A 27,839-nucleotide genomic window follows, 5' to 3' on the forward strand; every position below is an offset into this window, starting at 1 on the left:
CGCGATAAATTATTGTGGAGAGCAAAATACTATCTTTTTTTACTGTAGATTGGGAAGCGCTTGACCAGCTTATATAAAAATTTAAAGATTGATACAATTGACTCAATGTGAGGTTAGTTAAAATATATAAAACGTAGTAATGTGAATTTAATATTTAGTTTTATAACGTTCAAATGCTTCGAGATATTTTTGAAGAATATAAAAAAATCCACTAGAAGTGACTAGGCGTTGCCCTGGTTTGGCAAATTTTCTATTCTTCAGTCGTGATCAAATTTTTGTTCGATGTTCAACGTAGCAATGTGCTCACACCATACAAACACACACGTGGGCGAATAGTTTGCATCTGTCAGAATGGCATTGCATCCGCCAAACAAAACTGTTTTGTTCACCGTGTACCAAGGACGCCATTTTTAAATACGTTATTGTTGGCTGAATATTTTTAACGTGAAAATGAACACGAAAATGCGAGGGATAAAATTTATCTTGATAACGTTCAGACGACATGTTTAATAATTTTTTTTTTACAATACATTACAATTGCGTACCTACCAAATATAGAAAAATTAACAATTTTTCATTATAATACACGAACAAAATATAATGTTTCAAGAGTCAGCTACAAAATCAGCAAAACAACAGAACCAGTAGTGTGTGATTTGTCACAAATCAAAAACGAGAAATCTCTTCTTTTTCCACTATGTATATTTTTTAAAATAAATATTATAACGTAGGTAGGTAGGTAAATATAATTTTCATAATAATATAATCATGCAAACATCAACACAAAATGAATTTGGCAGTTTACAAAACAAGTTGAAGTCTGTTTCCCGGAAGGTACGCATTACACTTTCATTGTTTATAGAAATTGGACTATGAATTAGTTTCTAAATACTTTTATCTTCTTTAAAGCCGCTTTTGCTTTTATTAAAAGATTATTTTCACTATTTTAGAACGACATTTAAATTATTTGAAAATATAGATTGTTTTAGATGTTAGTCGAAAGTCGAATTTTGCATATGGAATGACTTATGTAAATAAGATTTATAAACGTTCGTTTGAACGTTAAAATAGAAGAAAATACTAAACGAAAACAATATCTTAATAACAAATAACCGGGATGATAGAACAGGACCAAAACAATGCACACACAGAGCATAGCAATGTCAAAACCACTGGCAAATACATCACATACCAACCAAACCACACTTCATAACTCGAATAGTATTATCTCTCACTAGCTGTTCCGCGCGGTAGCTCATGTGTTATTTTGATGTTTAACCTATAGAACTGTAACGTTTCATTCAAATCCGTCCAGTAGTTTTCTCGTCAAAGAGTACAAACATCGTCCCAATTTTTCGCATGTGTAATATTAGTAGGACTAGCCGTATCACATGGTTTTGTCTGCATTTCTCCGCTGACTAAAGCTTAGCGTGATGATATATAGCCTTCCCCTTTAAATGGTCTATTTAACACGGAAAGACTTCAAATCGGAACAATAAAATTAATGCGTTCCAAACTAGCTCTTCAGCTATATAATCAAGTATAGATGAAGACAACTATTCCAGTACATTCTACCGAAGCTATGAATGATCCCACCCATTCATACAACAATGGTATTGCCAAAATCGCCATTCATCGAATGTAACCATCGATCAGCGAACACAATTTTGTTTATTGTTACTGCACTGTTTATACATAAATTCCTGTACGTTTGAATAAAGCTACATACGTTTATAAACAGCACTCCGTTGAAATGTGGGCAATGAAGTTGTGTTGCTAATTGTGGTGCTGAATCTGTATCTATCAAGTGGAATTTATTCGACATTTTACAACTTCATAGCTGGCATATTGAATAGACTAGTGGAAATATTCCTTTGCGTTAGTTTAGCGAAATATTTTCTACCTCACAAGCTTGAATCGATACATAGAAGACAAACAAAGTTAACGAATTTTGTCTGTCTTCTATGTATATATGATTAACGTATTTTATAGGAACGTCTACAATTACTAACATATTTTACTGATCATTTCGCTGCACTCATGTTATACAACTTCACAACATTTTAAATATGATGAAGTTAGAACATTAAATAACAGCTTTAAAAAACGAAGCTGATAATTTTTAATAAGGATGGAATATTATTATTATAGGATAGAGCAATTTATAAGTTTAACACGAATTTTTTTTAGCTAGAAAGTCAGAGTGAGTTCAATAAATATTTTTTTTATTATTTAAAAAGATTCAAACACACAGCTGACCTAAACACAAATCACCTGTATGCAGCCTGTCCGCTGTGAGGCTGCGCAAGAGCCGCTTGATGCTGCGCCGCCTGCGCACGCCGCACGCGCCGTCCGGCGAGCTCATGCCGCCATAGCGCAAGCCCCACCCACACTAACATACGATACACTGGCACTTGTCAATGTGGCACTTGAGGTTATACGATTTGATTTCACAGTGGTACCGAACGTCGTAATGGCACTTGACGATACACTGGCACTCGACGTCGATTTGGCACTTAATTTCAAACTAGCACAGAACGATACGCTTTCATTCTTCGTTAATTTAGCATAGGTACAATAATGCTAGTTTCACTGTTCGACGTCGAACCGGCACTCGACGTTACAGGTTTCTTTCGAGTCATATCACTATTCGGTTACTTATTAAAATCGGTTGTTTCGTTTCTGATTTATTGTAAAACAAATAATTGATAGTCGTATAACTGTGTTCGATTATAAAATTATGTTTAAAGAAGTAATCCAGTTAATCAGTAACAAATCCTACCTATCTTTATAACGTTTTCAACTTCTATTTAACGATATACAGGAACTACTTGTACATACGATTACATGGCACCTACAAAAACACTCAGCCTCAGTATTTGCAATGCAAACGGCGTCTTAATCACAGTAATTACGCGACACGGGCCCTCTGCGCAAATATCAATCACAGAGGATTAGCTATACGTTGTATGGGCACCTAGAAACTGTAGGCGCTGCAGAGATGTGACATGAAGTATATAGACAAATAAAGTATTGATGATGTCTCTATGTGGTAAATTTTATTGAAGGAATTGGTTGTTATACAAAGTTATGCAAGATACATGAAATAGTGAAATTTTAATGTACATAATTGAAATTTCACTACCCTCACAAATTACGAAGGAGTTCAATACAAAATAGATATTCCTCGAAGCCTTCAACATTACATAGTGCTGAGCCTAGAGCATTTTCTAATAATACCCTCCTCTATATGCATAATAGTATTATTATAATATTATCCAGTTAATCTTATCATAAATAATCTCATTGTCTGCACTGTAAAGAAACTTCCCTAATTAATTCCACAGTATACACACACATGAACTTGCATGACGTCACATGCTTGTGTGTGCGACAGTGCAACGTGGTCCGAGATCAAAGAGATTAGCCGCCGCGTTTCATCTGGATTATAATATAATTACAATGGCGCGCGCACTATACTCTGTGTCATGATTAAACTATACTAGCTGCTGAATTGAACTGCATAGATTAACATGTTATAAACTGTTCAAAATATGAAAATACGCCAAAATTCATGCACATCTGAACAATTACATTCCTTGAAAGACTAAGAATCATGCACCCTTAAAACCTCATCACATTAATAATAGCAATAAAAATTAAAATAGACATTACATCACGTATAAGTCCCGCCACTTCGAATCTCTCATTCCAAACATTTGTGTAACAACTAAAAACATGTGATTAACTGATTATACAGCAGAACGAGCCGTAACGTTTTATTATTGCAGCCATTACACCCCGTGATATAACCGTCGTAAACTAACATTTATGACCGTTAAAAAATGCGCCGAGCTCTGGAATGTTCGCGGTACTTGCCGATTGAATAGTTTCATATTATTCATTTGTAACTAGGCATAAACTTACCTATCCCCTACAACTGCTTATAATATAGATCCACATATACATGTATAATTGACTAAAAAAGAAGGAGCAGAGGACAATTTTAGTTCAATAGTATCAAAATTTAACATTCAGTGTCAAATTTAATTTTGATACAAAAATTGGAAACAAGTTAATACTTGTCCCGGAAATAATTTTCCGGAATATATAGCACAAGATTTATCAGATTTTAAATCAAGTAGATACGAAGGTGCTGTCTCTATTTGAGTAAATAGCACACATGTTCACATTCATCGTCCACTCGTGGCATCACATTCATTATTTGTCTATTTATCTATAATCGAAATAACAATACATACAAAAGAACTATAACAAACCCTTACAAGACACAATATGTACCTACCAATAACCATTAAATTCTATCTATAATTCGCAAATACTGGAGCGATATCGTAAATAAGTTGGGTCGGTGGGAGCTATAAAAATGCTTTGACCACTGGGCCATAAAATAGGTCATAATATACTCCGATAGCATTTGAGCAAGTCGCCCAAAACATGATCGGCTGATGACATTTTACCAAAAATTATAACCAGCTGACTGCGAACGAGAAACTAAAAATAACGAGATTTATCACATCTAATATATATTATAAAGGCGAAAGTTTGTATAGATGTTTGTTACTCTTTCACGTAAAAACTACTGAACCGATTACAATGAAATTTAGCACACATATAGAGGGTAACTTGGATTAACACATAGGATAGTTTTTATCCCGGAAATCCCACGGGAACGGGAACTATGCGGGTTTTCCTTTGCAAACGCGGGCGAAGCCGCGGGCGGAAATCTAGTTTCTTTATAAGGATTATTTTTTGGTGCATTGAGAGTAAAATTCAAGGTAGCGGCATGGCAATACCGTCACGTCATGGAGTAAGGCGACGATTTTGGTACATATCTTTGAATCTTGAAAAAGAAGTTTCACTTCTAACGGCATATACGCTCCTTTTTAAGGTTTATATTTTATTTGTATTGAATTAAAAAAAACATTAGTAACTAAGGCAACATCTATATGGTTATTTTTAAATGAAAAGAATACTCGATACATTTCATTTGAAAATAATTTCGTAACTTATTTTTCTGGAAAATTATGTGTATTAGTAAAACTGAGTACATTATAATCCTAACATAAGCAAAGAAAGTTGAAATTTACTACAAAATATGAAATGTACTGCAGTCATTTGTTTACTTTATAATATGCATGAAAAAAGGGCAATGCTTTCACACCGATTCAAAAGTATTTATGACGTAGTTATTGCAGAGTAATGTATTCACTACTAGCGGTCCGCCCCGGCTTCGCCCGTGGTACATATTAACGTTTTCTCTACATAAGAACCATCCTCGTACTTCAAGGAATATAATAAAAAAAGAATTATCGAAATCGGTTCAGCCGTTCTCGAGTTATGGAATTACAACGAAAAGTGGCATTGATTTTTATATATTAGAAGATTATTTCCGAGTTTCTCATTATATTACCTAGGTACTTGTTTTAGAAAACACACGATGCTTAAAACTTATATATTATACTCCGTATAAGGGCAGCCTAGATTAAGGTCTGAAGGGTTAAATCTAATGTGTTTCAACTCGATTTGATAGAGCCCTTGCCAATTTTTCAGGCCGATTGACAATTAAGTTCGCAGGTGCGTATAGGTTTTATATCGCGAAAGGTATTGAGACGAAATTGACCTTGTATAGTTTTACACGTGTTGCTATAAATATATTTTACACATTTGGAACATTATTAAAAGACTATATTATTGCTCATTTTAATTTTTATTGACATTAAAATTAGTACACCTAGTCCCAAAAGTTGGCAAATTTATCAATATAACATGAATATATGACAAAAGTGACGGGAGGTAAAGTGACGCGAGTTAAAGTGACAGGAGTTAAAGTGGCGGGATTTAAAGTTCAAGTGAAAATTGGTCAAAATTATCGATTTAGGGAATAGATACTTGAAGATAATAAAGGGAAACTTTAAATGTAGTTTAAATAACGAATGACACAAGTGACGGGAGGTAAAATGACTGAAGTTAGTGACGGGAGTTAATGTGGCGGGAGGTAAAGTGACGGAAGCTAAAGTGACGCGAGTGAAAGTGGCGGGAGTCAAAGTGACGCAAGTTAGTGACGGGAGGTAAAGTGACGCGAGTCAAAGTGACGAGAGGTAAAGTGACCCGAGTTAAAGTGACGGGAGGTAAAGTGACGGGAGGTAAAGTGACAGGAGGTAAAGTGAACCGAGTTAGAGTGGCGGGATCTAAAGTTGAAGTGAAAATTGGTCAAAATTATTTCGATTTAGGGAATAGATACTTGAAGATAATAAAGGGAAACTTAAAATGTAGTTTAAAATAACGAATGACACAAGTGACGGGAGGTAAAATGACTGAAGTTAGTGACGGGAGTTAATGTGGCGGGAGGTAAAGTGACGGAAGCTAAAGTGACGCGAGTGAAAGTGGCGGGAGTCAAAGTGACGCAAGTTAGTGACGGGAGGTAAAGTTACGCGAGTTAAAGTGACGAGAGGTAAAGTGACCCGAGTTAAAATGACGGGAGGTAAAGTGACGGAAGTTAAAGTGACGCAAGTTAAAGTAACGGGAGGTAAAGTGACGGCCTCCACATCGAGCTCTGTTGTAGTATCTAAATGAATTTTTATTAAAATTTGAGAAGTCATTTAAGCACCAAAAATGAAAAGAACCAAAATTTTTCATATTACATGTTTAGGATAGTCATATCTCACACTTAATGTATGGAGTGTTTGGTGTAATGGTTTTGGATATTTCCCGTTTTATTTTTTAAAGTTATTGTTGTTATTTTACTCATTAGGTAAAGGGCTTTCGATATTATTATAAAGTTTTTTGATATCTGAAATAGTTACGGAATAATCAACTGTGCACACTTAACGATTACACCCTGTATTCATAACAAAACATCAGATCCTATATTTTCCGTCAACTTTCTTTCACGCTTCTTAAATATAACTTGGTATAATTCAACAAAATAGCATGCAAAATGTCCAATCCACCAATAAAAGCCATCTGACGGCGCCACGCACACGTACCACGAACACAAGCAGACATTCGCACGCGTCTGTTTAATTTACTCATCCACATTTTTTACAATCAATAAAACAAATGCAACGCGAAATAAAAACGATTACACAATACACGTGAGTCGATAAACGTAATTTATTATTATTTATTGTACGCAGTTCTGCGCGAATGTACTGCCAGACCTTTGGCCCGTCGCCAATAAAATTAGGGTTGACAACTATAGGAAAAACCTATAGTATTAAAAAGATTATTGCTATATCTGGAAAGAAGACGTAAGAAAAGTGTATGGCGACACTAATACTATTGATTTTTTGTTAAAGAACTTAAGAAGTAATACATATTTTTTTTTTAAGTTGGCAGCCCTAACGAAGATGTATACCAGCTTCTATTTTATTGTTACAATCCGACATGTGATGTAAAGTGAAGAGTTGCTATTATTTCATTTGTTAGAATTGAAACGAAAAACATATTATGTATTAAGATTTAGCAAAACAACCTATCACAGTAAAACCATATGGAATATTTTTTTACACTGAATAATTAATACAGATGTGAACAAAACGTGCCCAAATTTATAATTATTGCATTTTCTCTTGTCAATAAGAATAAACATACAAGTGTAACGCCACGATTTGACCTAAAAAGCAGTGAAAAGTTAAATTTAGCATGGACAGTTTAAAAAGGAGTGCATTGCACATCATTTTGTACGCCTCAAATGAAAAACTTAGAGCAAAATATGAAAAACGCAACAAAATATCGCATAGATTTTGTTTAATTGTATCTATCTACATAGACAGTAGACACCGAAAATATTAAAGACTGATAACAACAATATTAAATCGCTAAATTCCTAGGACATGGTTATTCACGATATTATTTCTAACATTAGGCAATTCCCTACAAAATTAATACAAAATTTTCCACCAAATCTCAACCCAAATTAACCCAGCATAGAAAAGCACATAAACCCTGCATTACAAACTAAAAATAAAGAATTACGGCAGCCTAGAGGCTCCAGTCTCCACTCGGCGCGCGTCACTTCGCCGCACAAAACACGAATAATAAAAAACTATAATACGAACATCGCTTTTGTTAACCCCTGTAGAACAACGGGGTGACAAGAGAGGATCGTTTTTGTTAGGAACAGCTAATCTGAGCTTGGTTATGATTAGCTTCCAGGTTTGTTCAGGTAGAACGTACTAGATTGGAGATCAGATTCTCAAAAACTAGTTTGCGAGTTCGCCTTCTGTTTAATCCTGATCATTAATAAAATCCAACAATTTTTTTTAAGACTTGTAATTCCTCATTCATTCATTTTGCCAGTATACTTTTTGTAACTTCTTGTGTAACTGCATCTTTACAGAATAATATATTATGAAACTTGATAAAGTTCACAGAGCATCTATCATACTGCTCTTCAATTAACTTTATTTAAATTACAACTTCTTCCCTGAAGTTTCCACACGTGGATATTCCGCGCGCTGCACTTACAAGCGGGGCACAGAAATAACCCGGCCAAATTGCGAGGAATGCTGCCGATATTGTGTTATCAGGCTGGCCGCGGGCCAACCGGTCAAGGTCATGTTACTCATCGCCACCCTTGCGCGGTCGGGTAGCAGCAAGCTCCTTAAAATTCTAAATCCGGCCAAATTTGGCGGACAGGGACTATATTTTTTAATAGTTCGCAGGAGTTATTTTATGAACAATAACTTTCTTTCAACAGTTGCTTTTCTAGAATCTGTTGATTTTCGCATGGTCAAATTTCCCATATACCTATTTTCAGAAACAAAAATCATCCTATGAAATATTACTTCTCCTTTAAACTTTAAACTTTCACTTCATCGCATGAAGATTTCAAATTATGCATCATCCATCTAATTATCTAACTTGCTTGGTATGAGCATATACTAGTCCTGCGCCTGAACCGTGGTGTCTTTTAGCTATATTATTTCCAGTGTGAGAAAATGAAATATAAAAGCTAATGTAATTAAAACTTAATATGTTCAATAAGTCCGCTATTGAAAATATATCCCGAAAATTTTGTTGATCTAGCATAATCCAAACCCAAGATATGAGGGTTCAAAAAACCGTCGAAGCGCTTCGAGAAAAGGTAGGTAGTGCCCGTGCGCTTCGCTTGGCTCGTCTTGGCGGGGGCACTACCGTGCCCCCAGATGAAAATGACAGCGCTATTTAGGTTGTCTAGCCCCATCACTTATCTAAACTGGAAATAATACTGTTTTAAGACCTCTGTAGTTCTGTAGATACCACACATCTGGCTCACACTGTCATTATCAGTGATTATGCGAGCAAAGCCGTTAGCGGCACGTGTCTCGTGTCATCTGTTCAGAGACGAGAACGGAATCCCGGAAGCTGTGTCCTTCGTGTGACTTCTGGCACGTGCTGGATTTGGATAGTGGACAATATTTGTCATTTGTCAATATAGGTGTAGAACGGTAGTCATTTGTATAGAAATAGCTATTAGATTGCCAAGTTAGGAGACGAGGTTTAAAGAAAAACTTATTGAAACTTTCAAGTAACTTATCCTGTTTAATATTTCGAGAGTATAACTAAAAATTCGAAAAAAAAACTTTTTATTCCTACAGAGACATAAGACTTGTCTGACTGACTTTACAAGTTTTGCTGTATGCAATAATTAATGCCACACAATCTAAACAGCCCGAAGAAAACTTATACAAACATGATCCCTTTTTCCCCGAAAGATTTAAGAAGGAACTTAAGATGAAAATACCCTCTACCGCAGCAATATCTAGTGATTTTATAACACCCGTTTTAGCGTACCCTCATTATTATTGTACGAGGCGTCTAGACGCGACGCGGGCTTTAGGGTGTTTTTGTGACGAGATTTCATGGGACATTCTTATAAAATAGGCTGTTGAAAACGTGTACTAGCTAATATTTGACGATTACGATCAAAAAAGTGTAACTGCAATTTTATTACATTTCGAGCAAAAAACTGTAAGTGTAACTATTTCTAACATAAAAAAATTCAATTCTTCATTTAATATTAATGTAAAAAAATGATTTTACAATGGACATGATTTTATTGCACCAGTGTTGAAGCATATAAATAGGTAAGTAATATCACAGCAAGCACAGAAATTAAAAAAAAATTCATAACATTTTTGCTATAGGTAGTTATCCTAAAAATGTAAAACTTATAGTCACCAAATGCTTTAGACGCTACAAACTTCCCACAAGAGGCCAAAGCCTGAAGTCAACAAGAGCGAACTTTATAGAAGCACTCATGAAAGTATCAGATTTTTAACTAACCACGATAAGTGAAATTATTGACGAAATTTTTTAATGTAATAATTAGATTGGATTCTTATATTTTAAATTGTTTTGGTCTGCTTCGTATATGCCAACCTGCCTATAAATGTTTAGCCTGTATTACTTTAACTGCTAAAAAAAAGCTTTACTTTTTGATTAGGTATATGACCGTATCCTATGAGGATTGCCATTTTAAATTGATTTTTATCATACATCGACTATTATGGCACCACATAAATCGACCCTAGGTTCCATCAATGCTTCATGCTTGCGTTTAAAGTATATAACATGCACACAGTGCATTTAACCCTCATTATACTATTACAGGCCTACAGAACACACACTTGCAGCGCAAACAGCCGCTGCATCATTTCATCGTTTACACTAATTAAATCCAAACAGCGCTACAGCGCTTGGACGGGAAGTAGGGGAGGGGGGGGACTGAAATGGTGCCGGTAGATCGATACCGGAACTGAATTCTATTACCGGACAGTTGGGCAATGCCACTTAGCGTAGCGTCAACAAATAAGGGTGTATGGTTTAAAAATAATAAATCATCGTGCTCAAAGCATATAAACGTTCAAGGGAAAGGGTATCGGGATATTTTTCAATGACGCAATGCAACTGCACGAAAACTATATCCAATTTGGTTATAGTTGCATTAAGATAAAAATGTTGAATATGTAGTAAAGTGGATACTGGACGTTTAATATAATTTGTATAAATAGACAGTTCTGCAGTAACCTATCATAAGAACAGTAGAATTTTTTATTATGTTCAAACATACAATCTTCATTTCCTACATCCTACCATACCATAACAAATAACACAAACTAATTTGCTAACGCTCCCGGTGTTCCCCGCGCGCGACACGAGCCATCCACTCGCGCCAGCCGCTCGCCCGATTTATCGCACGCTAATGCACCGCGCGGGAAAAATATTTATTGCATTTGTAATAGATCACGTGGCACATCCATCATGAATTTATTGTGGCGTCTGTTTGAAGCGATTGTTTTGAAATTGCAGGGTGGATTATTGAAGATTTTGGTGATGAATAGCTAATGTATATTATAGCTGATAAATAGACATAATTTATGACAATATCATAAATCGTTATAACGTACAAGTAAGCTGATCAGAAAATATATTCTGATTCGGTTCGAGTTCGAAAATGGGAAAACAGTATTTACATAATGAGATCCTAGAAACTAGCTTAATGGTTAATTCATAACCAAAGTATTTTCATCCCTGTCCATTCAAATAAACAAACTTCATATATTATTATTTACATTCGCGCGTAAAATCCTGTTTAACATTTTGAAACTACCCTCATTTATCAACTTGCGACATTCCATTACTCTACATCTAAAAAAAACGAACAAACATGGGCTACTAAAAACAAAAAACTTTTCCTTCACCTAACACATATTGTACATTTGTACATGAGATAAACACTACACTGTGATAGATATCCTTTGAACCCCGTTCCCTGAACCCCCGGGCTAGATAACCCCTCGCAGGCGACACCTCGAGGGTTGCTTTTTATTGCAACCATACTTCGTGTTTTCGCATAGTCAGCTACTGCGTACATTGTTTTGTTTTTAAACGACAGTTTTGTATGGAAATACTATAGAATGGTGGTGTTTAGATTATATGATGAATGATGATGAAACCATGTTTATAGTCGTGACTCTCGTTTTTTAATGTACGTGTAAACGATAAAATTGTTCGATATAAATGCTCATATGCGTAAGTCATGTCGTTGTCTGTTTATGATAAAACATTATTAAAGCAAAATATTGAGTACGTATGACACTATCTTTATAAAAATGGTTTTAATTTCAGTGCGTTTATAAGGCTTCGAATTTTAAGATGTTGTCTTTCATATAACATATACTATAACAAGATAGAGCCGCAAGACAATTTCTTACATCCAATCCTTTTAACCATACCATCATACATACAATATAAAACCTAGACTCAGACCGTATTTATCAACGCTACATCTGCGACTACCAACAAAAAGAACCACTTGCAAATATTTGTACATCCCTCAAGGTTCAACAAATCTCGGTTCCCTTTAGCAAAAACAAAAGTATAATATCTTAGAAGTATTCCACGCGTCCCCCGGGACCTTGACCCTATACCCCGCTGTTCTATTGGCCCATTGGGGGGCCGTGACGACAGCAACTACCGACAATGATCGCAGGGTCGGATCGTAAATAATTAGACAATAGGGCTTTAAAGACTTGCTACAATTTTGTGTCCTGCACGCAATATTCTTTTTACTTATTTGTCATTAAAACAATTCCTAGTACAGCACATATTTAATTAAGGAAGCTAAAGATTCTCGTGAAAATAAATAATAAACGCACTATAGATCTCTATAATATGTGTCTTCGTGTTAACTGCACTATAGGATTTTGACGACCTGTAGGTTACAAATTGTTATAGTTTTATTGTATAGTTCCTTAACCTCTCAACACACCAACTCAAGACTTACATTATTATTTTCACAAAACGAAAATAAGTTATTTATCATAATTAATACTAATAACATTACACATGCTACATTACGTGTTTATGTCATTAGGAGTTTTTTTTTAATAAGTTTACACGAGAAAGTTTACGTAAATGCAACCAAGCCATTACAGTTAATTAATTAACACACAACTGTAAAAATATATACGTATTTGTCTACTTTTATCGAAAATATCACATTTTTAACACGCATTTATTAGTTACATCTGTATGTTTGTATGTTACTGACTCCTTTAGACTCGATTTTGAAACTTTTAACGGATAAATTATTCACTTAAAACAAGTGTCTGTACCAATACGAAAATTTCACAAGTTTTCGTGTTTTTAAGTTTTTTTTTTATATATTTAAAGTAATATGCATTTGATTTGAAATGTAGGGCGCCAAAATACCTAATCCGGCCCTGGCCCACCAAAATACCGTTCGTTTACTAGCAAATAGGACACTTCAGAGCACCTAATTGTTTTCATTGTTCGGGAAACAGTCAAGTGTTCTGCTCAAACTTAGAAATGAGTTCCCTTAATTGTTATGTACATTAGTGTCCGTTTGTTTTCCTTTCTTTGTGAACTAAGTGAAAGGTATGAAATAATAATTGCACGTAATAATATTAGATTTAAAAACTCGTTTTGACAAAAACATTGTATGTGATTTTTATTGTTCTAAAGATTCGAGCATGTTCCCAAGTTCCTTATGAATTTCATTCGATAACATTAAATTGGAATATCGGTCAATTAAGGAAAGCTGGCATGTTCACAGTACTCACACTTATGCAATTTCACTTACAGTATGTTCAAAAATAAATGCGACTCTAGTTTCATTTTAGAAAATATTCAAGTTTTAGACTGGCTTGCATATTCGCTCGTCTTTTAATTCTATTGAATACTAGCTTACGCCCACGACTTTGTACGTGCATCCCCGTTTTTCCCCGTTCCCGCAAGAATTTCGGGAAGTCCTTTCTTAGGGGACGCCTACATTATGACATCTACCTGCATGCCAAATTTCATCCCGATACGTCCAGTGGTTTGGACTGTGCGTTGTTAGATCACTATATCAGTCACCTTTGAGTTTTATATATATAGATGCTTAGGATATGTCACAACTAAGCGCTCTAAAAGATTTTCCGCAAAATTTAATTACGGATCAACAACTTTACGAACACTTCCAAAGAACACATACCGCAATAAGACATTGGTATTCAATTTTAAGTAAGAACAACCGATATCGTTTGTAAATTAATGTAAATAGTGATAACTCTGATTATTAATTAGTAATTTGATTTTTGAAAAAAAAAAAAATGCCGATTTTAGTCAAAATTAATATTTTTCTAACAAGATCCTTATCATCCAAATTTCCACCTTGGTGAGAAAAATTGACATTTCTAATGAAAATGAACAAAAAATTAAATGATTTTATTAAATACTGTAAAATAGTATATAATTCTTCCATTTACTGTATCAAAAAATTCTTCATAGATTTTTAGATATTCATACTACACTAATTACATCATCCTGTATTTATAAACAATTGCAAAATATGACACATACATAGGCCGGGAGATACTGACACAAAATTTCGGGTCATTTGTAACAGAATGGCGGTTCTACAGAGGTCTTATTACGCAATGACAAAAAGAAAAATGATGGTCAGAACGCTGGTACCGGCGGACTAGTCGCGTGGGCGTAAGTCACACTCGTCGGATAAGTAAGACCCCTCTAGACCGCCATCCTGTTACAAATGACCCGAAATTTTATGTCAGTATCTCCCGGCCTAACATGTGCAATGTGTAAATGTGTTGACGTTCCAGCTCTTCTTAATATACTTATAGTCGTATTCATATCACATCATCAATGTATGTTTTGTTCATTATCATACAGGACTTTCTTTAGTCATCTATCATAGTTCCTAAATGTTTGAATAGATTTTGATATTTTGCTTATTGTTTATTTGACTTGAAACTTAGATGTTGAATCGTAGGCAAACAATTCAATTGTCAAGCAACATAGCTATCTCTGTAACGTGTCTGTAACATTCTCATTGTAAATTCTCCTTCAGCATATCTGACATTTTAGAGAAGTTCCCACTCAATTGTGACGTCAGAGGAATGGAACCGGATCACTTCATCCATTGGGAATGTTGTGTATAAGGTCAACTTGTCTATTACATCAATGACTAACTTAACTATTACATAGATATTATATATGTAAAAAATAATTTTATTTTTAAGCTATCACTCGCATGGTACTCGAAGAAAAAGTAGCCTATCTGCTTTATCCAAAAGATTATATCTATTTAGTATTTCTACCTATACCAAATTTCAAACAGATCCCATAAGTTGCTTTTACGTAGATACATATATTTATTCATGCATTCTTATTTAATGTATAAGTTAGATATAAGTTACATATTATGTAATATGGACATGATTTTAAAAGAGCAACTATGGAGTTTCTTGCCGATTCTTCTCCATAGATACTGCTTTCCGAATCGGTGGTAAATGTTAAAAATACTTATGTAATGACGATTCGAAAGTGCTACTAAATAGTAGTCTAATTGAATAAATGAATGTTTGAGTTTGAGTTTGAGTTTAATATTTTTGAAGAAACTTTAAATTTTAACGTTTGTAATTTAGTGGCTAGGACGATTTTTCTCATATAAACTAATCGAATTTCCGAGTCAAGTCATATTGAAAATTGTTTAATTATGTAAGAATATGTATAGGTATGTTTGCAACTCTTCTAAAAACTTCTCCATTTGGACCTCCTTACAGCGTCCATCTCTTTGACGTCATACACATAGCGAAATGGTTGATAAAACTACAATATACCACGGCACTGACCGTGGGCGGCAGTATCGCATCCTGCTTGATATAGCTGTACATTGACACCCTCAATGTATATAAATAAACTATACCATTGTTATTATTGGTTACAGTTTGCTAATTATTTATGGGGTTAATTTTCCGTAAAGTATAAAAAAAAATATCTTTATTTCACAACCTCAATTACAAAGTATAGAAAAAACGATGGTCCCGTACTAGACTATAGTCTGTATTACGGGTACCGATGACCGATGACCTCCGAGTATATAACTATGACTATGCTTTAAAAGTATAGCTACATGATTTTAGGTGTATCTTACGTAAATATTGATTATGGTATGCTTTTAAAGCTTATAACAAACGAAATTTAGTATTTTGTTAGACACATACATTAACATAGACATTCTTATATTTGGCACCGAACAACGTATACAGTTAAAATTTAATAAACGAGACAGAACAAAAACATAATATGATGCCAAAATGGTGCCCACATTAGCATATTGTGTTGAAAATAGAGTTAGAAACACAAAATACCTAATATCACAAAAAACGCCATAAGTAAACCGCACACTAAAACCAAACTATCACACTTGTCAACCTTTTTTTTCTCAAAATTTTTCGAAAAATATCGCACCTCAATTCGTAATAGTTGCAAAAAAATTTCATTATACACCTATTTTCACTATATTTTTATTAACCGCGCTATGTTTGCATGCACGATTCATAACACACTAAGTGGGTGCATAAGGAAATAATATTCTAGATATTATATGCACTTATATGGTATCTGTATGGCCGGGGGTGGCTCCGAGCTCTCGAAGAGAACCCTTTCTTTCGTGCTACACTATCTTTTGAGGATAATACAATACGCGGTTTGAGACGTTTTTAGCAAAAGGGGCTTGAAATTTTTCTTTTTTTTTTGCTTGTATAAACTCAAACATGTAGAATATTTTGAATGACAAACTTTAGATTAATTTCCTGAAAATATCTGTATTGTATAAAGTTGAAAGTAGGTACATTTTATTCGGTTTTCAACTACAAGTGAAAAACATAGTGGGCTACTACTACACTTCTCATGTAGAGACAAACAAATTCAATTAATTATTTTTATAGGTGTTTTTTTTAGGCGGTGTTTTATGCCTTAAAACACTCCTTCCTCATAAACCTGCGCCAAAAATATCCAATAAAACATGATCGACCGATTTATATCAAAGTACACGGGTAAATATTTATCAACAAACTGGATACCTTCGCTGCGCAAAAAACAACATCATGCCTACATAAAAATCAATTTGTTTTGAATATAATGTCGTTCAAACAGACGTCAGGCGAGTGACGCAGGAACGCGATCAAAGTGAAGTCTTCGGAGTGGCCATTAGATGAGCGAACAACACAAACAATAAATTGTATAAACTTGTTAACGATCTATTTTCGACATTCTATTCTCCGCTGTGTTGCATTATCTATTTAAGTGTTCGAAGTGGAATTCGTAATTCGCACGTCAATCATCCCAGAAACACATATTCGAAACGGAACGTAAATGTGTGATAAATAACACTGAATAGCTGAGGGTAATATTAGATGGCCTATGTGGCAGAATAATTTTACTTTAAGGGCCGATTTTTCAATCCTTGGTTAAAACTTATTCGTCGAATAATGTATAAAACTACCATTTTAAAAACGAATTCTAATTGCCCGTATTTGACAGTTTATGTGACATTTTAATATTATATAATAAGTTAGATAAGTTAGTAGATAAGTTTTATCCAAGCATTGAAAAATCGGCCCTAAATTAAATTAGGACATAAAGTTTAATTCTATTTAAATCATGATTCATCTTGTAACATGGCCTCCTGAGAATTTATCAATTTTCTTAACGATGTGTTATCGAATCTATACGAATATTATAAAGCTGAAGAGTTTGTTTGTTTGTTTGAACGCGCTAATCTCCGGAAATACTGGTCCGATTTCAAAAATTCTTTCGGTGTTAGATAGGTCATTTATCGAGGAAGGCTATAGGGTATATATCATCACGCGGTGAAACCGCGCGGAGCAGCTAGTTACCTATATGTAGAGCCTGGAAATTATTATACATACAAAGAAATAATGACACATGAAATAACGCGTTTCAAAACGTTTCCGATTCTGCAAAGCATATCAACCCGCTCATTCCATCGCCTCGTCTTACCCTCGCGCCCTTGACACGACCGCACCCGTCGACTAACATCATTAAACTAATAGAAAGCGCGACACAGCACCGGTTTATAACGCTGTTTATGGGGGTAGTTGTAAAAAAGCGTTGGTAAATTTGTGTAACAACTATTAATTGCTCGTTTCATTGCTTGTTTTGGTGGTAAACTAATGTTTTCACATTTTATGTATGTCAAATTTAACCATAACTGTTACATGCTTGTAAAGATTTATGCTTATAGTATCGTTAAAATCCTATCATAATCGAGAAAGACACAACACAGGCTATAATTCAGTTGCTTTTGAGAAGTCGTGTGATACAAGAAATTTGTGTACGTTATAGTTATACAATTACAGTATAACAAGCTCACAAATAAATGGAAACATATTTCACTTATTTAAAGAAAAAGTTTTTTGTTTTATTTAAAATTAAAAGAGATAAACGTCTGCAAAGATACATGAACCCTGAACTATACATATGTATAATCCTCATAAATAACTTGTCAGCCAAGCCGCTTGTATGTCACTGCTTTATAACAATAGAAACCATATAAATATATGTTTATTTACTCCGTTTGATTGGAGCAATTGTATAATAACATAATACAATATATTTTACTGCTCTTCGTTTATTCAATGGATATTTTATTGTTTTCATTGCTGCCAATATGAAATGTTATAGAAATAGTTATTTTTGTTCGTTGTACCCGTCGAATTAAATTATATAATAGATAAACTTAACTTAAACTTATTAATCACGAAAAGACGTTTCAAACCTACATCTTCTCAAAACTGGCGAAATTAAAACTAAAATCCATTAGGAATAAACAAAGAATAGACGATCCACAAAATTCCACATCACTTATTCATTAGAACTAGTGTCTATACAAACTGAACTAAAAATAAAACATGTTCTGCCTTCCGGGCGTCAATGCCTCGGTCGCTAGTCACAGAGCGTGAGTAATGCGCTAATTATAATCAGCTTTACCCTCTGTGTGTTCCTACTCTATGGCAAGTTCAAGCGCTGTGCTTTTTAAGACGCTTATAGTTTCACCTGTAGGTTTGTATGACTCCTTTAGATTCGATTTTGACCCACTTTCAACGGACAGATTTAATTCAAACTTTGTACACTTATCAAGGAGCGGTGACAATACAAGAATATCATGCGTTTATCATATTATTATCTTGAATAATAAAAATTAAATACAGTTACAAATATATTTTTTAATTTGTTGCTGGTTCTATAAAGGGTAATTTTACAGTTTTAATAATATTTATGGTAAGTATTACATTACTTATGCATCATCTGTGCTCTACAATTTCTATTCACACAGACTCTTTCTTTGCTCGTAATAATATTTTCCATCCTATCCAAAACTTAAAAACTAATATCGTATCAATCGAGGAGGTCATAAATAAGCTGGCGCTTGTAATTTCGGCGCCCGCTCGTCTCCGAGCCGGCGAATACAGCATTGATCTCTTACGGGATAACTTATAAACCAATTTGTGTAGTAATTTCTTGTGGAAACCTTTGAATATTGGAGAGTAACTGTAGGCGAATACTAATTTTAAATATTGAGTGTGAAAATCGTATTTCATCAGAAATAGACGTTGAAATAAACTTTATACTTTTACTTAATTATACACAAAAAACAATACACAAAAGGGATCCGGCATATTGAATTTTTGTTATTGACTTCGCATTTTTTAACCGACTTCAAAAAAAAGGAGGAGGTTATCAATTCGGCCGGTATTTTTTTTTTTTTTTTTTTTTAATGTATGTACATCGATTACTCCGAGGTTTCTGAACCGATTTACGTGATTATTTTTTTGTTCGATGCGGGATGGTGTCGAATTGGTCCCATAAAAATTTTATTCGGATAGGCCCAGTAGTTTTTATTTTATGAGCATTTTTGTCTGTAGGTATTTGTAAATTTTGCAAGTGCAAGTTTGAAGTCGGTTGTTTTTAACGCAGTTATCACTTGTTGTAATAAATGTTTTAAAGAAAATGTGACATCGTTCAAATTCAAGTTTCATGCTCCTGAAAACTAAATATTCAGCTATGAGCAAGATACTTTTATTTGAAATAATGTTATCAGTCACAAAAGCTACTAATGTTTAAAGTAGGTATCATTTAATTTCTCGCTTTGAATAATGTTAAAAATCGCCTTAACAATTAGGAAAACCAATAATTATTTCGAGATACAATCATTCCGAATACATTCATTGTCATTCTTTTGTAACGAATAGAACTGTTTCCCGCGACCTCGTCTATCTTCTGTTTATATATTTTGATCTATAAATCAGTCAAGTAAAGCTGCAACTGTAAGTTATATCTCCCGAAAATTGTTTCTTCTGTCTGTCTGTTGATATTTCAGCAATGGATCGTATTTCATATTAATAAGCAATCTTTTTAAGAAATTATTTGTTTTCTAAAAACATATAACAATTATTGTTTTTTCCAACTGTATTTTTCAATGTAAAATTAATGACAACAATAATTAATTTGTTTTCATTTCCCGCGTCTACCTGTGACATTAGTCAGAGGTTGTTTATTTGAAAATAAAAGATTTACCCTGTGACTAATACACAGCTGTATCAAACTAAACCTTATCACAATGACATATGGTTTATTTTTCTTTAAGACATCACCCATCGATTGGACAGTCGCGTAGATTCCTAGCTAATGATAAAACAGACCCTTTTGCACTTAATGCAATTTATCGATAGAGTTTTATAACACTTTTCTATATTATTTACTGATTTGTTGTTACAAATATGAATTTGTATTGAGAACAATGAAAGATTAATCATTGTAAAGTTATTTTAACGCTAACCGTCCGCCCTGGGTATGCCTGAATTTATCGAATATTTCTGTATGTTAAGATATATCTTTATTATAATACGTCCGTATGTAGCAGTATCTTTCAATCGTTCAAAACCTGGTAGAAATGGGTACAATAGTTCCATACATTTAACTCTACATAGATGCAGAAAAACCAATTTAAAATTTACATTTTAGCAAAATACTTCAACGAATCAATATGAAAATAATAACTGCTTATTCCTACCAAGTAAATACTAACTCATTATTACCAATTAATTGGATTACTTCAATAGGATCCTAGGGATCAAAATGCTTAAAGACGTATACATCAACACCAATTAAATCACATTTTCCAAAAAATCCAACTCCAACCTTTGCACCTAACACTACACTACACATCCACGTCACATTATAAACAATAAACAATAACAAATAAACAATAAACAAATAACAAACCGTGCACGTCCGTACGACGCGCGCTCGACGCGACTACTATGTCACTGAAAGTTTCAGCGGAGCTTGTAAGCGCTTCATTCATTATTTACGAACAAAACTTTACGTAGGTACTGTTTTCTGTTTTATGTAATATATAGCTTTTTTCTGTTTATATTTATATTATAGAAGTATAATTATTTTTGGTTAGGAATAGTGATTAAATATTCTAAAGAGAGTTTAATATGGAGAAATTTATAAAGAATAGAAAAAAATAGATGCTTTCGCTTTGCCAGAGCGAATAAAATCTAGCTTTTATTTTTTGGCATGTCGTACATTATAAATTTATATTTATATGTCGTACATAAGTAAAATGAAATTGCATATATAATCCCATATTATGAAGCTGTCTTTTTGTATTCTGAAATATGCAAATTAAAGATATTTATTTAGAGACATCTTTTATTAGCTAAAACTTTTACATCTTTTCTAGAGTACAATCCGAGTCGTTCTGAATCTAAACAAATAAATTAATATTAAAAGAGATCTCATAACTTATAATTTGTTCTAGTTTAACAACCGAAACCATTCATAATGCATTTCTAAACGTAAAAATATTTAAGTAATCAACAGATTAATATTTCTTCATTTGTAACCGTGAATTTAATAGACTAATCTAAAGCTAAAACTGATTAGTTATATTTTGGACTATAATAATATAATATGACCTTGAAAGTGTTTGGTTAACGATACCAGGGAATGTTTTTAAATTTAGGTCACAGGATGCAAAGAATTTGCACGTTATTGCACTTTATCTACCCCCTAACTCAGACGCACATAATACCTTAAAAATATTTAATCAAGCTTTACGTAATATTTACGATCGGCATCCGAATGACCTATTTCTTATTATGGGCGATTTTAATCTACCTTTTATTTTATGGTCGACTAACAACACGTATAAAATTAACAAATACTGTAATTCAAATTTACTAGAATCTGCATTAGATCTGCTCGATACTATAAATTTATTGGGGGCCCAGCAGTTTAACGTCACACAGAACCACTGTGGCAATACTCTTGATCTTGTCTTCTCGAATGTTTCTGTCGACTGCACGGCATGTTCCGATGCACTCGTAAATATCGATAAATTTCATAGCCCATTGGTTATTTGTGTAAAAGATATATGTTTTAAAGAATTGCGACCTGTGTTTCCTAAGCTGAGAAAATTTTATAGAGCAGACTATGATGCCATAAATTCTGAATTGAACAAAATAAATTGGTATGAACTTTTATCAACAGGTTCTTTGGACGAATGCGTGGACATATTTTACAGCAAGATAAATACCCTAATCGATACCTTTGTCCCATGCATAAAGATATCTTCTCGACGCCATTACCCTAAGTGGTACACGCCGGCTCTCATTAATGCAATTAAAGAGAAATCTAAATTTCACAGTCGATGGAAAATTTTCAAAAACCCTAATGACTACGCATCCTTTTCTCTACTGAGAAAAAGAGTTAAAAACTTACAGGACGAATGTCATTCTAACTATTTATCACGCTGTCAAGACAGCATCATTAAGGATCCAAAGGAATTTTGGACGTATATTAACAGCAAACGTAAGAATTCTAATTTACCATCCAACATGAATTATAATGGACGCGTTCTCACAAACGGTAGTGATATTTGTAATGCTTTCAACGAATATTTTCATAGCGTGTTTCAAAGGACTATCTCCTCCAGCGTAACGCCTAATGCCTATGATTCTGATGTAACTGACTGCTTACACACTATACCTTGTAATGATGGAGAAATAAAAAAACTACTGAAGGATTTAGATGTTAAAAAAGGCGCTGGTTCAGATGGTATACCAGCTATATTCGTAAAGAAATGTCAGTCCGGTCTTCTTTTACCTTTAAAAATATTATTTAAACGTTCAGTCACCGAAGGAGTTTTCCCGAAACGTTGGAAAGAAGCCTTAATTGTACCGATTCATAAAAAGAATTCTAGATTAGAAATAACAAACTATAGGGGTATTTCATTGCTTAACATATTCTCAAAATTGCTTGAAAAACTCGTCTACAAAAGTATTTACACACATGCTCTGAATTACATTCCATATAATCAACACGGTTTTATAAAATCACGTAATGTCTTAACAAATTTATTGGATTTCACCCACTATCTTAACATTTCACCCACTATCTTAACACTAATATGAATGACAACGTACAAATTGATGTAATTTATACAGACTTTGAGAAGGCATTTGACAGAGTAAATTACGATGTTCTAATAGGCAAGCTTTCAGATGTAAATATCAAAGGAAACCTACTGAGATGGTTAGATTCTTATATAAGAAATCGTTGTCAAGCCGTTGTAGTTGGTGGTTATAGGTCTAACTTTGTAGATATCCCGTCAGGTGTGCCGCAGGGTTCACACATGGGACCTTTGCTGTATAATATCTATCTTTATGATATAGATAAATGCTTTCATAGTTCTAAGTTCCTTTTATATGCGGACGATAAAAAGATATTTACCAAAATAGCTAGTTTAGATGATTGTCTTTCACTTCAAAACGACCTTAATAGATTAACAAATTACTATAACATAAATAAGATATCAGTTAATATAAATAAATGTCAAAAAATAACTTTCTCTAGGAATAAAAAAAATATTATAAACTTTGAATATTCAATCTGCAACGAAAAAATTCCATCCACTAATACAGTAAGAGATTTAGGCGTGATACTGGACGAGAAACTCACGTACAACGACCACATTGACTACGTCACAAATAAGGCATTTGCTAATTTAGGTTTTGTTTTGCGCACAGCTGAACCTTTTGACGATATACGATGTTTAAAGGTCTTATACTTTGCATATGTTCGGAGTATCCTTGAGTTTGCATGTGTAATATGGCGACCAATCTACAAATGTTATATCAATAGGCTAGAAAAGATACAAAAAATATTTTTTAAGAAATTAAATTTTAAATCCAAACATTTCCCTGTAAGCTATGAGCAGGCTTGTCTACATTATAATATTAACGCGTTATCGGATAGAAGAGATCTAATCGACGTAATGTTCTTGTTTGATATTCTAAATAATAAATTTGACTGTATCTCTATTTTGAATCCTTTAAATTTTCGGGTTCCCAGTCAAGGCACTCGACAAAAAAATTTGTTCTTAGTGCCGTCAACGTCTACAAACTATCTTAAAAATTCTCCATATTTCAGACTCCCTGAAGTATATAATAATAAATTTTGCTCAGCTGATATATTTTGTTTATCACGCCCTAGATTTAAAAGTGCAATTCTTCAGATTATAAATAACTTAAATAAGTAATACACACACACACACTCACACACACACACACACACACACACGCAGACCCTAACACACACACTCATTTACACGTCCACATTGTCACCTACCATAACAGGCTCAATTTCATTTCTGTTTTTCTCGGCTTTAATGTTATATTGTTGATATTGCTTGTTCACGAGAAGTCACATTTAATTCATTTATGTTTTGTGTTTCATCAAGAATTTTTTTGTTAAAGTTAAGTTAAGTTTGTTAAAGTAAAAGAAAACAATTATTGTACCTTTGTAATTTGCCGTTTTTTGTCACACAATTTTACTATTATCGGTGTGCCTTGTAATTGGCGTTTTTATATGTAATTAGTATAATTTATCTTATCAACAGCTGTAAGGTACCTTTTATGAATAAAATAAAAATAAAATAAAAATAAAATATAAACAAATTAAAACGGGAACATTTGACGGATAAATTAAAATAATTTCAAAAACCAATATCCATGATTGAAAAATTTAATTTGCATGATATTACAGGGAAAATGACTAAAAATGTTAACCGATTGAATACGTGATTTATTATCTTTACTACACCATGCTATAACTGTAAATCCCGGCTTTGCTCATTGTTATAATGTCACGTACAGTGTCACGCAGCATTAATGAGCGAATTCGATTGCTTTTTTAATTGACTTTCACGTTGATTACAGTTTTGATGATATAAAAATATTAAAAACAGTATTGTCTCGTCGATTTTACGCGAGTACCTATTGAATATTTTAAACGGAGAAATTAAAGATTTTTTTTTTTTTAATTTTAATCACGATTTATTAATTATATTTCTTACGCCAATGCTCTACAAGATCTCTTTCGACCTATTTCTACGCAGTAAATTTCATTTTATTCGCTGTCTCATATTTGTACGTTCTTCATATTTTCTACCCACGTGTCCATCATACCCACACTTTAATCTATTTTCCATCAATAAACATTCCCACCCTTTCCTATACAACCTTTTTCTTTTATCTTTTCCTCCATCCCTATCTATCTTTTGCAACCAATTCTACGATCAAAGCAAGTCACAAAGCCCAACATATTCCAATCTTGTAACAAACCGCGGACGAGCCGTCACTGCGCGGCGGAACAATTAAAAATCTATTTATACCGACGAGTGACCGGTGTACGGTGACCCTTATGGATATTTACTGTGGTAAACAACAAAATCTCTTTCAAAGATACGAAACTCTCTTTTTTCGTTGATTAGTTAATAGTGATTTCGATTTGATTAGAGCAAAAAAATGGCGCACAGATTTTTTCGTAGTGTCTCCTCCATACGTAGTAACATTATCTCAATGACTGAGATATAACTACGCATTTCAAGAAATAATTCCTTCATCATAAAATAACACGTTTATAATTAAGTAATCAGTAGTATAAAAAATATAAAACAATGCAACAAAGGTCAAGATATTCTGGTCCCTCAGACACACACCATATGGATGTTTTAAAAGCGTATGCCATATAATATAATCACGTTAAATGTCAAAAGCGTACAATGTACATTCATATTTTCAAATATAACTGCATATTATAATAGTTAAAATTGTTTTTAAACGATGCGTATGACTACACTTGGAATATAAAAAAAAACTTCTTGTAACAACTCTGATAAAACATAAAGTATATAACACTAACTTATACATATTATATGTATACTATGAAAATTACCCCGGATTATCTCGATACATTCGAAAAAAAAAAAGACAACAAAAAGCGAAGAACTAAATCATACCATCTCTAAAATACCCATGGAAAAAATATACGAATCAACCGCCAAGAAATCCAACATAATCTGGGGGCACGGTAGTGCCCCCGCCAAGACGAGCCAAGCGAACAAGCACGGGCACTACCTACCTTTTCTCGAAGCGCTTCGACGTTTTTTTGAACCCTCATAACTTGGGTTTGGATTATGCTAGATCAACAAAATTTTCGGGATATATTGTCAATAGCGGACTTATTGAACATATTAAGTTTTAATTACATTAGCTTTTATACTTCAGATTTTATTTATATCTAAAAAACGCTAATTTCGTCACTGACTCACTGATGATCATCAAAATTCTTAAGGTATTTCCTAATGTCCTAGAAAGCTGAAATTTTGTATGTAAGCTAGTATTAGCACACAAACGACAAAAAAATTATAAAACTTGTAACTTTCATCCCCCAACCCCTTAAACTAGGGGATGGGAGTTTGTATGAGACCTGTAATTTTAAATTAAATTTTGATGACGCTAGAGGTCTAATCTAATAATCTAAAACTTGGTTACCCTAGATATATATATGTATAGGTACTCCTTGTTAAAAAAAATTAAAACTTTAATCGACATACTTATAAAATTTTGTTACAAACAACTTACAAAAAGAAATGAAATCCCACCAAAAACATTTTCATGTAAAATGTTGCCAAGACGAGCCCATATGACTCGCACTGTCAAAAAGTTATCAGATCTCATGTAGAGCGAAGCTTCTAACACTACACGCCCTAACTCTACAAGGCCTAACTTCACAAACTCTACACCTTAGTCAAAATATGTGGCTTGGCCGTTCGTTACTACAAGAACTATTGTATAACACAAAAGTAATGCACAGTGAATTAATTTTTCACCTTACGCCGATGTGAATGTAGCGAAATGGCCAAGCCACATATTTTGACTAAGGTGTAGAGTTTGTGAAGTTAGGCCTTGCAGAGTTAGGGCGTGTAGTGTTAGAAGCTTCGCTCTACATGAGATCTGATAACTTTTTGACAGTGCGAGTCATATGGGCTCGTCTTGGCAACATTTTACATGAAAATGTTTTTGGTGGGATTCCATTTTTCACATACATCCTCAATAAACTAAAATACAGATAAAAAATCGGAAAAAATATCACTAACCTTGATTTGGTGTCGGCGTGAGAGTCTGGTCCCAGTTCGGTTCGTCTTCTATTTTGCGGAAACTCCTTTCCACTGTTTCAAAAAATAATATGATAAGTAAAAATATTACTTAATTGTTAAGTTAATTTTTCGAAATTCGAAAGTAACTCTGTCTGTCTGTATCTTCTTCACGCCTCAACAACTGAACCGATTTAGATGAATTTGGTAGATAACTGTCGTTCTTAGACTTCTTACTTATTTAAACGTAATTAACAAAAATATAAGAAAAATACATATAAGAAAAATACATACTGTTAAGAAAATGCGCGGTGCCCGATGACTTTCTTGACTTCTTGTCACCGGAATCTTGCCCTAAACAAGAAAATAACGTTTATTCAACAGAAAAATAATAAAAAAAATAGGAAAATTCAAAAGCGCACGCCTCATACGCTCAATATATTACATTATTACAGACTAATGCAGGGAAGTTCATAATTTTTTTAAT

The 27,839-nt window shown here is 33.6% G+C and overlaps 1 protein-coding gene across 1 annotated transcript in view; it reads right to left on the bottom strand.

Moving 5' to 3' along the window:
- LOC123703836 overlaps positions 1-27,839 on the bottom strand; it is a 170,331-nt gene that overhangs the window by 86,703 nt on the left and 55,789 nt on the right. The window contains exons 20-21 of the mRNA XM_045651999.1: positions 27,647-27,706; positions 27,356-27,427 (exon numbers count right to left, since the gene is read on the bottom strand). Coding sequence (XP_045507955.1) covers positions 27,356-27,427; positions 27,647-27,706 — 132 coding nt within the window. The remainder of the gene's footprint in view (positions 1-27,355; positions 27,428-27,646; positions 27,707-27,839) is intronic.

Source organism: Colias croceus, chromosome 27 (assembly GCF_905220415.1).
Source record: "Colias croceus chromosome 27, ilColCroc2.1".
In the NCBI taxonomy this organism is placed as follows: domain Eukaryota; kingdom Metazoa; phylum Arthropoda; class Insecta; order Lepidoptera; family Pieridae; genus Colias; species Colias croceus.